At 45.4% G+C, this 13926-nt stretch overlaps 1 protein-coding gene across 25 annotated transcripts in view; it reads left to right on the top strand.

The window, feature by feature from the left end:
- The window catches only part of CHD6 (chromodomain helicase DNA binding protein 6), a 216833-nt gene that overhangs the window by 140141 nt on the left and 62766 nt on the right, over positions 1–13926 (top strand). For 20 of the 25 annotated variants that reach the window (XR_014832359.1, XR_014832360.1, XR_014832358.1 and 17 more), the window contains one exon: positions 6197–6392. The exons of the other annotated variants lie outside the window; for them this stretch is intronic. Coding sequence is in view for 16 of the 20 variants with exons in the window: in XM_085003934.1 (XP_084860060.1) it covers positions 6197–6392 (196 nt within the window). In the remaining 4 variants the exon portion in view is untranslated. The remainder of the gene's footprint in view (positions 1–6196; positions 6393–13926) is intronic. 25 annotated transcript variants of the gene reach the window in all.

The following is a 13926-nucleotide window of genomic DNA, read 5'->3' as shown; positions in this document are numbered from 1 at the left end:
GCCATAGCTCCAATAGACCTCTGGCCTGGGAACCTCCATGTGCTGTGGGTACAGCCCTAAAAAGCAAGCAAGCAAACAAACAAAAAGTATTATTTTACTCTATCAGGATTTTCTTTTAATTTTTGATTTGCTGCAGTTTGACTGTGATGTGTAAAATTCATCTTGTGCAGAGTTCACTGACCTTAAATTTGTATATGTACATCCTTTGTCAGATTTGGGAAGCTTTTGATCAATATTTCTTGATTTCTTTTTTTTTCCATTTGCTCTGTTTTCTTGTTTCTCTGTGAGACTCCAATCACCCGTATGTTTGACCTTTAGATATTATCTCACAAGTCCATAGGCTCTGGGGTTTTTTTAGTCCTTTTTCCTCTCCCTTCTTTTGATTTGTTTATCTTCAGGTTTTGCTGACTCTTTTGTCTGTCATTTCCATCATGCTTATCAAGCCTATCTACTGCTTGCTTTATTTTAGATATTGTTTTTTAGTTGTAAGATTTCCGTTTGCTTCTAAGTATGTTTTGTTTCTCTGCTATGATTTCCTATCTTTTCATTCATTGTATACATTACTTCCTTGAATATAATTTTAAGAGCTGCTTTAAAGTTCCATCTGATAATTAAGATATCTTAGGTTTGATATCTCTTGTCTTTTCCTTTGAGAATGTGTCAGATTTTTCCACTTTCTTTGTATATTACATAATTTTGGGTTACCCCTGGATATTATGAATATTTTGTTATGAAAATTCAGGATTTTTTTTTTATTGCTGTGAAGATGTTAATGCTTTTTATATGGAGGCAGTTGACTAGGTGAGACTCGAAATGCAAATTGTCCATGTCTAGGATAGGTGGCAGCTCCAGTGGCAGCTCCGGCTGCTTTAAGTGTGCCACAGCATGTGTGAATAGTCAGAGGTCAACAAGAGCCTTAGATAGGGTTATACCCAGAGTTTGGGGTTCACCGTCTCTGCCTCTACTTTCTGGAGATCCCCTCTCACCCTCTGGCAATTCTGGTTGCCCCAGATTTCTTCCCTTGGTGCTTCTGGTCAGAAAAACAGTGGCTTCTTATCAAGATTTATAACTGCCCTCAAACTTTGCCATAACTGTGGCTTCCCCTCTGGGGAAATCCCCACCACAGTTTTCTGGTGCTCTCCAAAATCTGCCTGTTTTCCTTAACTCTGGAGTGTCATCAGGTGGGTTTTTCTGTTCATTTGTTTTGTTTCGTATTTTGCCCAGATTTTGTGGTGGTTATCTCCTGGAGACTTGGTGTGTTAAGACCTTGCCCCTCCGCACCAGAAGCAAAGCCTTTGTGTTTCAGGTCAGAGGCTTTCATCTAATGTTTGGTTTTGGCTGCCAGATGGTAGGCACTACCTAGAGGTTAGAACCTAGGGATCGAACCAGCATTCTCACGGATACTAGTCGGGTTCATTACCGCTGAGTCACAACGGGAACTTCTCTCTTCTCTTTTTTAGTACAGTACCTCTGCCTTTATCTGTGTGGCATCTCCTAGGGTAGAGACAGGTATATATTTTTTATCCTTTCAAGGCAGGGGTGAATGGCCTATAGGCTAGTAGATACTTCAACAAATACTCAACTAGTAAGTTCCCTTGTTTTTAGACTCTTTGTACCCCCATTTTCAGGGGTATCTGGTGCCACCAGTGCCTAATTCCCTTGGGATATTCTGCTGTACTGAATTAGGTTATTTCTCACCTGGGATCTGGTTTCTCCAGATAAGATACCACTTGGTGTACTTTGCAACTTCCAGAATCTTATTATGGCTTCTCCTGTTCTGTTTATAGGTTTACTTGGGGGAGGGCATTATTATGCGTTTAAAAAAAAAAAATCCCTTTGGAGTTTCCATCATGGCACAGCGGAAACGAATCCACTTAGTAACCGTGAGGTTGCAGGTTTGATCCCTGGCCTCGCTCAGTGGGTTAAGGATCCAGCATTGCTGTGAGCTGTGGTGTAGGTTGCAGGTGCCACTCGGATCTGATGTTGCTGTGGCTGTGGCATAGGCCAGCAGCTGTAGCTCCGATTGGACCCCTAGCCTGGGAACCTCCATATGCTGCGGGTGCGGCCCTAAAAAGCAAGAAGCAAAAAAAAAAAAAAAAAAAAAAATTCCTTTTCCTGTCATTTTGTTAGACATTTGAGGAGATAAAAGAATGAAGTGTGCATGTTAACTCATAATCTTAAGCTGGATTTCTTTCTTTCTTTTTTTTTTTTTATATTTTGGTCTTCAATCTTTCTATAATTTTGGTAAATGGCATATAATGGGGGGGTCTAATTTAATTTATTTCCAAATATGTCTGATTTTCTGTTAATTAAATAGCAGTCCATCTTTCTCCCATTCATGTAAAACACTGTCCATAAAATATACTAAAATATTACATATGCTGGGTATGTAGTAACCTTTCTATTCTTCTGATCAATATTTCTGTTCCTTTGCTCATATATTATTGTAGGTGGACTTCAGAATTCTTGAGAATTATTTCTTTTCTTTTTTTTTTTTTGTCTTTTTTTTGTCTTTTGTTGTTGTTGTTGCTATTTCTTGGGCCACTCCCGCGGCATATGGAGGTTCCCAGGCTAGGGGTTGAATCGGAGCTGTAGCCACCGGCCTACGCCAGAGCCACAGCCACGTGGGATCCGAGCCGCGTCTGCAACCTACACCACAGCTCACGGCAACGCCGGATCGTTAACCCACTGAGCAAGGGCAGGGACCGAACCCGCAACCTCATGGTTCCTAGTCGGATTCGTTAACCACTGCGCCACGACGGGAACTCCGAGAATTATTTCTTTTTAATCTCTCCCTGACTTACTCCAGTTCTCACTACAAGAAAAAAAAAGATATATAGATAGATAGATAGATAGATAGATAGATATGTATGTGTACACACACATTTACATATCAGTGTTTATCTATGTGTACTTACATACATCTGGTGGGATTTTGATTGGCTTTTATGCACCTCAGGTTGGATTGACATCCTTGTGCAGCTGAAGAACGTGGTACTGCTTATTCAGGTCTTTTCTATACACTGTTGATGCAGTAAATATAAGATGCCAACCTTGTGCTTGGACCTCTGTGGGTGTTAGGGACATGGTGACCAAACCAACATGACTCCTTGAGTCATGTTGCCAAGTCCTGCATATTTCTTATTGGGGTTAATTGTAAATATTTTATATGTTTATGGGGATTGTGAATGTAATTTTTTTCCCCTACTCTTTATGTTTTCCAGCTGGTTATTGCTGGGAGACGAGAAGTTTGTTCATTTCCCTTCAGGCCTTGTGAGGTCAGCATCTTGTTGTGCCAAAAACGTGTCATTTCACCCCCGCCCTCCCCACCAAAGCACCCAGAGGTTTTCCAGAGTGCCACCTGCTTCTCGTTGATATTTGACAGTGACTCAGAACTACATTTCAGTGAACCACATCAACTCCTAGGGATTCTGTTCAGAATACAGTTGACGCAGGGTTAATTGCTGCACTGACGTTTGGTGTGGAAAATTTCATGATGTCTGATTTCCTCATTCAGACTTACTAGCCCTCAAGATTTTCTTTGTTCTTGAGCCTTGTTGCCATACCTGCTGTCAGTTTGGTTTGGGTCCCATTTAATTTCATGCCATCCTCATACAGGGGTGAGGGCATAGCCAGAGGATCTGGCTCAGAAGCGAGGGGAGTGAGGAACAGTTTTAAATGCACTGTCAAATCACTGGCTTTTTATTTTAGTTTTGCGTTCTTCGAAGGCCCTCCCTCAAAACCGAGTAAGTGCTAGAAATGAGGATTGACATTCCAGTCGTCCTGCACGGTTTCTCAGAGTATGTTCTAGTATAGCTGGCCAAACACTATCTAATTTTATGGGAGTTATTTCCCTAGATGGTTGCCAAGCTATATCATCGCTATTTATTGGTTTCTCCTCCTCCTCAACACTAAGCGTATTCCCTGTCTCACTCAGATCCATGGGCATCTGGCTCCTCTCTGACGGTTTAGGGGTATCTTGTCAAAGAATGCTGAGTCCCCTGTGCCTACAGCGCTAATTGCTCACATGTGTGGTGGTGGGGTGGTGGCAGCTATTGTTTAATTGAATCTCAACCCTGTCTTATGACTCCAGATCCTGTGCTGCTCCTACTGCATCACATATGTGGCCAAACTTCTGGGAATGACTCAGTACAGATGCTCGGTGCACTGATCCGTTTCCGTTCTCACCTCCTACTAGAGTTACAGGTGTCCTAGGTTTACCAGTGTCTCTTATTTACCTTTACTTTTCTCTTTTAAGTTTTTAGGGAAGTCTTTCTACTGCATTGAAATGTAGGGTACGATATGAAGGCCACACAGCCAGCTGGTTAAGAGTGTGGACTTTGAGTCAAATGGATCTCACTTACCAGCTAGGTGACTGCACAAATTATTTTTGCTGGTGAGGGTTTTTTGTTTCGCTTTTGTTTTTGAGGTTTTCTCAGGTGTAAAAGGGGGAACTACCTCGTAGGATTATTGTGAGAAGTGAATGTGATGATGATACATAGCATGTATCACAGTGGCTGGCACAGAGTGTGACACTTAAGAACTTGTTGCTAATATTGCTGTGGCTCTTATTAAAAATAATGACAATTAAAGCTAATTGCTTCGCAGTGTTATGGAATTCAACATATGACCCTTAGCCTTTAGCTTATGACACAAAATTTTCTTAGTCTGCCTTCATGACAGTCCTGTCACCACCACTGGTTTTATTTGCCACTTGGTATCATGTATTGCATTAGAAAAGAAGAAATGAAAAATCTGCAGTAATAGTTCCAGGTGTGGGTGCCCTGTAGCCTTCGAAAGGCAAGACAGTCTTGTCAGCTTTGGTTGTTGGCTTTGTACATGGCCCTTATGATCCTGAGCTGGTCTGGTGTCCCTGCCTGCGTTTCCTTGGGTGATTTGTTCATGTGGATTTTTCTTTTCCTCAAGGAAGTCAGGATTATATTGCCAGATTTAATTATCTAGATTCACCCCCATCCAGAGTCATCTTCCAGAGAATCTATCCTTAGGCTCTTACTAGTTGTTTATCTGAATTTTTACAGATCTGACTTCCCGGATTCTGGGCTGCTGAGGTTTTTGTCAGGATTTGTATTCTTGGCCATTAGGGGGTCCAGGGTGACTTGGTCCTTTTCTCACATGGGTCCTGTTACTTCTGCTTTACCAACCAGTGCTCACTTTTCGGTTGAGATTGGGCCCAGGATAACATCCCCTTATTAATTTGTTTTTTGTTGGGGGTGGGGCGAGGGGCGTGCAAAGATGAGGGAATGAGACTCAGCAGCCTTCCGGATTGGTCGTCTGATTTAATTCTGTGCTAATTACAGGATTGCCATCATAAAGGTACCTTCTGTGTTTTCTCATTGGAGGGACAGATGGTGATAGGCTCCTGTAGCAGTTTCATTTCCTGTTCTCTTTTCTTTTACCTTCTCCTCCGTCATGCCTTCCTCCCTTCTTTCTTAACTGTCCACTGAGGTACGTCTTCTTAATGACATCCAGCTTTGCTTCATCGCTTTATTTTCCTCTAAAAATTCTGGATTCTCACCAAGCCAGCACTGCGCAGAAACCTTTCTTGTGATTGCTCCGTACTTGCTTGGAAATGTATTGTCCAGAAGACCTTGAATTCAGCTGTAAACTTGGAGGTTTTGCTGTCTGCCTCTAAAGCTTTTGAGGAACTAGTGTTAGGCTGGAAAGGACCAACTCAGACATAGAAAGACTGCCTGTAAGGATAGTCTTCTTCCCATTTTCAGTTTATTCAAAAATAGATGGAGCCTGATTTGAACTCTGATTCTGTGTTATGAGCTTTACCCAAAGTAGATAGTTGAGGCTTTTATTTGCTTTTCCCTGGTCTTATGATTAGATTCAGTGCAAGAAAACGGGGAAAAACTTGAGAGTAAGTTGCCTGGGCAGTGGGGGTCGATATTTTCTGTTTACAGGTCCTCTCCTCTTCCTTAGTTTGTAGCTGGTTTTTTTGTTTTGGTTTGGTTTTTGTTTGTTTTGAGAGGGGGGATATTTTGCAGTGCAGTTTTAGGTGTCCGCCCTGCCGCGTATGTAGAGGGGGGATTCCGTCTAGACTGCTAGCATTTGGTCCATATTTAGAGGTGAGGGGTATAAGGCCATCCGTCAACAGCTCCCTGCGTTGTTTCCTGTTCTCCACTGAAGTCATGATTAACACCTGGGCTTTCGTTCGTTTGGGTCCCCTCAGATACACCTATGAGCGAATTGATGGGCGAGTACGGGGAAACCTGCGCCAGGCAGCCATCGACCGGTTCTGTAAGCCAGACTCAGACCGCTTTGTCTTTCTTCTGTGCACCCGAGCGGGAGGCCTGGGGATCAATCTCACAGCTGCCGATACCTGCATCATATTTGATTCAGACTGGAACCCACAAAATGACTTGCAGGTAACCATTAGGATGATTGCTGTTTGCCTTAGCTGTCCCTCAATCCAAGAACATCATGACAGGGCCCGGCTTGGCTACAGAGAGTGTCTGCCATGCTCATGTTATTGCTGTGGTGTTGGCCAGATGGCAGGCTCAGGGCCCCGGTCACCAGGTACAACTGAATAAGAAGTAAACATCAAGCCTTCCCGCTAATCAGAGTGGATCTTTCCTTTACTGTAAATCTAATGGAATTTCACAGTGGCAGCCTCCAAATGTAGACGAGAACTATACTTTATTGTTATTATCAGATATAAAGAAAGAGACTAAGCCTGACTAATTCTCTAATTCTCAGTATATGGATTGATTCTGGCATTTTCACTCACTTTGTTTGTGCGTTGGGTATAAGTCACACAGAACATGAGATGACCCAGAAGAGAGGGGAAGTCCCCTGGTGTGGTGGGGGTGACTGAGGCCGCCTTACAAGTTTGTCTGCTCTCCACTTAATGCAGCACATTGGAGTGAACTTGTGCCCAGTTAAGTATATTTACAGGTTAAATTTGCTAGCTTTAACCAAACTGAAAAACAGTAGCTTTGAAAGATTACTGCAGAGATTGGAGTTAATATATGTTAAAAGCAGACATAAACAAAGAAATGACAGACCTGAAACTTCTGGTTCAGAATTCCTCATCAACCCAGTTTGAAAGTAAAAACAATGACACGCCTGCCAGATTGCACAATCAGTCAGTCCAGGGAGTTCCTGTGTGGTGCAGCGGATTAAGGATCTGCCGTTGTCACTGCTGTGACACAGGTTCAGTCCCTGGCCGGGGAACTTCCACATGCCGCAGGCACAGCCAGGGAAGAAAAAAATCCAAAAGATTCTAACTTGTCAAAAAGGCTACTTTAGAATACAGATTTGCATCCATTATTATTAATGATGAGCTTCATTCCAAGAGTGTATTGGAGCTTGGGATATCTGCTAACACTCGGAGTGCGAGTGGGCTATGGGGGCCTCAGAACCTTTGTCATGATACAAGTGATTGATGAGAGAAGTCTGAAGCCTGCTGTTTCACAGAACTGAGGAGGTGTTCGGGGATGCTGCCAGGGCAGGGGTGCAGGGAAGGGAGCTAAGGTGATGGGTGTCCGGGCTTCTTCCCTGCCCACCACATCCCATAGACTCATTCTGCTTTGTCTTTTTCGTGTAACAAGTTTCCAAATAACATTATATTTGACAAAAACTGTCTACTAGTTGAAAAAGTAGTGCTCTAAATTATTATGTTGGTGACAAATGGGTAAAACTCAGGGAAAAATATCATTTTAAAGCAAATTCTGTGGCACTGTGTTCAAAATCCAGCTTGAAAAATCAGTGGCTATGACTAGCTCACCATCAGACCTTTCTGCTGGTGATGGGATATTTGGGTCAAAGATGAGTTGCTAGATATAATGAATAACTAATTTTTAAAGGAATTGGTGTACACTCAACACCAGAGTAATAATAATAAGGAGAAACTAATAGCTGATCAAGTCACCAGGAAGAAACTAATTAGGAGAGTGATGGAGATCAGGGGTTGGGAAGCTACTGCCAATGGGCTCACCCCCTGATTACCCCCGATCTTTAAATAGTTTTATTGGAACCCAACCACACCCCTTTGTCCACATATTATCTCCAGCTGCTTTCCTGTCACAGTGGCAGAGGTGAGAGTTGCAACAGAGACCATAGCCCACAACATGTGGAATATTTGCTGTTGTAGAAGATGCTGGCCAATCCTTCTGCAGATGGTGTCTTAAGTCATAAGTTCCTGACAGCTGTAAAGTTCTGTGCTCTTTGGCAGTGCTCACCTGACTCTGAGGCTTGTTACCTGAGACATTGGTGGTACGAGAAACTAAAATTGGGTGGCCATTTGGATGCCATGTTTGCTGGGCATGCCTGAAGGAATTCCCAGGAGGAAAGTTGGAAATGTGGGGCTGGCATTTAGACACAGGTCAAGGCCAGAGGCACGGATTTTGGAATCATCACGCTTCCCCTAGTGAAATCTAGACGTTGAGTAGGTGCAGTGCCAAGAAATGGAAAGAAAGAATGAGAATCCTGAAGGAGAAGATGAAGTCATCCAAGGTCATCGAGTTGTATGTGTACCAGCCAGATGGGGGGGCGGGGCTTCCCAGAATTAGGGTCTGAGGGAAGGGGAGAAGCCTGGGAATGGTTGGTTGGTTGGTTTATTTAATTGGAGTATAGTGGATTCACAACATTGTGTTAATTTTAATGCCCACTGCTAGGGGACTGGCAGGAGATAAACAGGGGAGTAGCAGTGAAGTCCAGACTGAAATGGGATGGTGTGAGGGTTTTGTACTGAGTCGGTTTCTGCCCTTCCTCTAGTGCTCAGCCTCAGTGGAGAAACATAGACCATCAGCCCTCGGGGTGAGTCAGGGTGGGCACTTGTACCAAGAACATAGCAGAAGAAAAAGGAGTGGCAGTAGCGGTGGCCGTGATAATGGCAGCCCCAGGCCAAGTTAGAGTTAGAGCTCCTCATCTTTTGGCTGCTTTTTGGGTTATTTTTATTTATGGCTTTGTAACTTAGAGAGAACTCCTTTATTTTATTTATTTATTTATTTATTTATTTATTTTTACTTTGTTTTTGCCCTAACTTCAGGAAAAAAAACTTTTCCAAATATATAACTCTGTGAGATATATATTTGAACTTATTCTAAAATGTTTCAATGATTAAGAAAGTGATAGCTCTTAATTTTTTGTGAGAATTCTTTTTATATATGTTTATTTTCTCAAATAAAAGTGTTAAAATTGAGGAGTTCCCATTGTGGCTTAGTGGAAACAAATCTGACTAGCATCCACAGGGACACAGCTTCAATCCCTGGCCTTGCTCATTGGGTTAAGGATCTGGTGTTGCTGTGGCTGTGGTGTGGGCTGGTGGCTGCAGCTCCGATTCAACCCCTAGCCTGGGAATCTGCATATGCTATAGGTGCAGCCCTAAAGAGAACTCCTTTATTTTTGAGATGGCTGACTAGACTAGGTAGAAATGAAAGAATTAGGAAGAATAGAATAATTTTAGGGCAGGGAATTGGGTCTGCGGTTATGGTGGAGTGGAATTTGTGAGCTGTTCAGAGTTGTCACGGAGATGGAGCAAGGTTCTGTGGGGAGGCGAGCACGAGGGCTGGACTCCCCACCAAGCACACGCTTTCCCCAGCAATTGCCCCTCCTTCACCACATGCCGTGAACGTGATATAGAAGACAGAGTCTGGAGACTAGGGCCCTGAGACCATTACGTGGTGCAGAAGACTGCAGCCGAATCAGCTGTGAAAGTTGGTGAACTGCATTCCTGTCCTTAACAGCAGAAAACTTAACCAGACCCGTTGCCTGGTACTGTCCTTGCCAGTTGCTTAGGTCAGGCTGACTTACACACAGCCTTTCACACATATGCACATATGCTAATTTTTTGGTAACCAGCCAAGACTTTCAGTCCTCTGTGATTCTTCGTGGTTATTGAAGAACCGCAACTCCTGTTTTGATGGAAGATGCCCATATCTTCTTTGGAAATTGGGCCTGGCATAGCATATTCGTCTGTGAGTGGATTGGAGCACATACTATCTGCTTCAACATCAGGGCCACAGAAGGCGAGTCCCATCATGAACATAGTCTTACCTTTACCCTGGTGGAGTTTTCCCATAGCGCCTGAGGTCGAGTTCAGATGGTAGAAAATTAAGTGCTCACTCTGATTGCAGGCAGCCTGGACAGATCTGATTCAGTCCATGCTTATTTGGAGTTGAGACTGCCTGGGGAAGCAGGGACGGCCAGGACAGTGCTTCTTGCTGGATCCTGGGCAAACCCCCTCAGAGCCTCAACAGGGAAGCCGCCCATATTCGGGGGAGGCTGGGCACGGCTGACAAGCTGCAGACAAGCCAGCTTCCGTGGCTGTGGAACAGAGCTCCGCCCTGAAAGTCAGCTGCAAGTCAGCAGTGTTACCTTTTCTGGTGCTTTTTAAAGTTCATTCATTCAGCCTTCTGATCATTTTGCTGGAGTTCTCTGTCCTTTGGGGACAGGATTAAGAGAGGCTCAGGACTTGGCTAGAGAAATATACATGTATTTTAAAAATCTAAGTCTTCGTAAAACAAATGACATTGACTGTCACCCTCTGTTTTCTTTGGGCTTGTTAGAATCCGAGTCTAATAATTACATTTCCTCTCCCATGCCTCAATCCGAACCAATTAAGAAATAGACACAGGAATGCAAAGGATCAAAGCATCGGCTTTGATAAACTGTGATGGTGGATTAGCAGATAGCTTGACCTATAGCCAGAATTAGCCTCCCTTGGGCTCCTGCACAGGCACACCCTCAGCCTTGCCCACGCAGAACTGCTGGCAGTCATCTGCTGGCAGATGCTGTTCTAGGAAGCCTGCGGTAACAGAGGGGGACTCCCTGTCCTCCGCAAGGGGAGGGATGAGTCTGCGGGAGCTCAGACCTGGTGTCCTGCTTTCACTGATCAGGTCAGTCCTTCCTTTGGAGCAGAGAGGGAGGGGGATGGAGAGACCCTGCGGTGTCCCTGCCTGGGAGCAGCCGGTCCATCCCGAAGCAAGAGGACAGAGAACTAGGTGTCCCGCTCTGGTATCTACTCCATCAGCCCTTCCCAGATCCTCCTCCCCTCTCCAGAAGAGTGAAGGCACAGGTTCCAGAGGGTCCAGGACAGGAACTGGGCACTGCTTAGGGACAACGAAGAAGAAAGGTGATGCTGCAGGACCTGCACAACACTGTCTTGCTGTGCAGGCTGTGGGTAAACCAACCTAGGGTCCCTTTATGAGGGAGAGCTCCCTGGAGGCATCAGGGGAGTCCTGTGTTGTCTCTCACACCTTGCACATCTGTGTCAGCGTCAAAGGGTGTGAAAAAATCAAGCTTTGCCTTCCTCCAGAGGCTCAGCTGTGATTCAGTCCTAGACCGTCAGCTGCAGCAGGTTTTGTGTAGATGTCCTGTAGTACCTGTAACTCCTGAGGCCGAGAAATGGCAGAGGGTGCTGACAGTAGCCTGAGAAAGGAGAATAGCAGTGAAAAACTGGTCTCTTACTTCCCTCTCAGAGGAAGCCACCCCTGTTGCCATCTCTGAGTGTAGGGTGGCCTGAGGGGATAGCAGAGGCCACTAGGCAACAGTGGGAGGGCTGCCAGCTCCCCTCCCTTCTGTGGATAATGTCCCGGAGGAGAATGCAGAATGCCTGTGCAGAGGATTCTGGAGGGGAGGAGGGAACCCCGCACACTCTGCTCTGAGAAAGGAGACGTGCCACTTCCCCTGCCACCACCATCTCCTAGCTCTGCCTATTCCTTGGGGGCATGTACGCCTGGAGCTTGGAGGACTAAACTGTTGAGTTACTCTTCGCTGCTGGAAGAAAGTAAGACTCTGTGACTGCCCACTCCATAATGTGGCCCCGGCATTCAGCGAATGAATGTGTCGAGCGCTGTTCAAAGTGCTGGAGACGCAGCAGTGAGCGAGACCCATGGTTTGTGCTCTCGTGGACCCTTCATTTCAGTGGGGGAGGAAGACAATAAACAAGGAAAAGTGAGTGAGATCACCCCAGACAGCAGTGCTTCTGTGAGGAGTAAAGCAGAGTAAGAGGATAAGATGGATTGGGGAGTTCCCGTCGTGGCGCAGTGGTTAACAAATCCAACTAGGAACCATGAGGTTGCAGGTTCGGTCCCTGCCCTTGCTCAGTGGGTTAACGATCCGGCGTTGCCGTGAGCTGTGGTGTAGGTTGCAGACGCGGCTCGGATCCCGCGTTGCTGTGGCTCTGGCGTAGGCCGGTGGCTACAGCTCTGATTCGACCCCTAACCTGGGAACCTCCATATGCCTCGGGAGCGGCCCAGGAAATAGCAACAACAACAACAAAAAAGACAAAAAAAAAAAGACGGATTGGGCACCCTGATTTAGAGGGTGGTCGAGGAAGGCTTCTTTAACAGGGTGACATCTAGGCAGAGACCGACATGATGGGGAGGGGTCTTAAGCTATGGAATCAGTAGGAAGAAGGTTCCAGACGGGGAGCAGAAAGTGTGTCTGCCTGGAGTGGGAATGAGCGTCAGTGGCACATCTGAAGCATGTGGGATGGGGCTTATGTACAGCATCGGCCCCTCTGTTTCTCACTCTCTGTTCCATTTCCCTTTGCCCATGCTGTCCACTCCTTCCTGTTCTCAGCCAGCCCGTGACTGACTTCCTGACAGATTTACTGAGCCCCAGACAGCAGGCCAGGCCCCGGGGAAACAAAAGTACTCAGGACTTTTGAGTCACACTGTGGAAATACAGTGCAAGGAGCAGATTCTGCGCCCTTTCCCCGAAGTGTTAGATGGTAAGAGGCGAAGATACCTTTCCCCCAGGAGTAAATGTGGAGCTGGACGTCCCAGATGCCACAGTTGGCCTTTGAAGGAGATGGTTGAGGGAGGGTAGCTTCCCACTGTCCCCCGACTCAGCTGCATTGAGAGCCCCTGATCCCTCTTCTACATGAGGAGGTGGCCTGCGGGTACAGACCCTTCGACACAGGAGAGATGTAAAATTGCTGGGCTTGAAGTAAAATACTTGTGCAGAGAAAACGAACTGGGAAACTATGCTAGCATGCTAGAAGTGGTTGGATTCAGGTAGGGCTATAGGTAATTTTTTTTTTCTTTTTATGGCCACACCTGTGGTTTATGGAAGTTCCCAGGCTAGGGGTTGAATCAGAGCTGCATCCGAGGCCTAAGACATGGCCACAGTAATGCCAAATCCGAGCTGCATCTGTGACCAATGCCACAGCTTGCGGCAATGCTGGATCCTTAACCCATAAAGCAAGGCCAGGGATCAAACCTGCTTCCTCACAGACACGGTATCAGGTTCTTAACACTGAGCCACAGCAGGAACTCCTAGATAATTTTTTTCATCTCACTGACTCTGTAGATTTTCGCTGAGGTACAAATAGTTTTAACCTCTTAAAGGAAATGTACCTTTAAAATGTAGTAGAAGAGCTAATCCTTTGAAAAAGTGGTGTCAGAGTCAGGAGAAGAGTCAAGGTTATGCCTGGTTCTTTGTACCGGCTGTTTAATTTTCACATGATTGTAAAGACATGGTGTAAGGTTTTTGCCAACATCTGGGCTTAGACCTGACAGTTCTGAATTGAGGGCTGGAATCAGTTGGAAGTCTGTCACTGCTTGGATACTTCCTGTTGCTTCCCATTGCACTCACTGGGATCTATACCTGTTTCTCAAAAGTTTTCTGGATATTACTATTTGTTTCTCGTAGTCTTTTGTTCACCTCCAGTGTATTAAAAAGTAAAGAAGAAACTGTGTGCCTACAAGTCATGTGGGAGAGCATAGGAGCTCTGTGATTCCCCCTGGCTGGGGGCCGGGGCCAGGGGCGGGGGGCACCCCACAGCCTGCTTGTGGCCTGAGTCCAGAGGTTGTGTTTATACATTGGCTCACGTGTCTTGTTTGGACTTCATCTCAGTTGCCGCCTTAGTTCCGAATGTTCCTCTCCCTACGACATTTGTGTGTGTGTGTGAGTTCAGGTTAGGAAATAACGAATATGACTAATTGAGAGTTG

The sequence above is a fragment of the Sus scrofa genome, chromosome 17 (genome assembly GCF_054392235.1).
Source record: "Sus scrofa isolate SSC_HxYL_T2T_F1_AM1 chromosome 17, Sscrofa_HxYL_maternal_Yorkshire_Landrace_v2.0, whole genome shotgun sequence".
NCBI classification, from domain to species: domain Eukaryota; kingdom Metazoa; phylum Chordata; class Mammalia; order Artiodactyla; family Suidae; genus Sus; species Sus scrofa.
The sequence above is the reverse complement of the archived record's forward strand: the minus strand, read 5'-3'. Positions and strand labels throughout refer to the sequence as shown.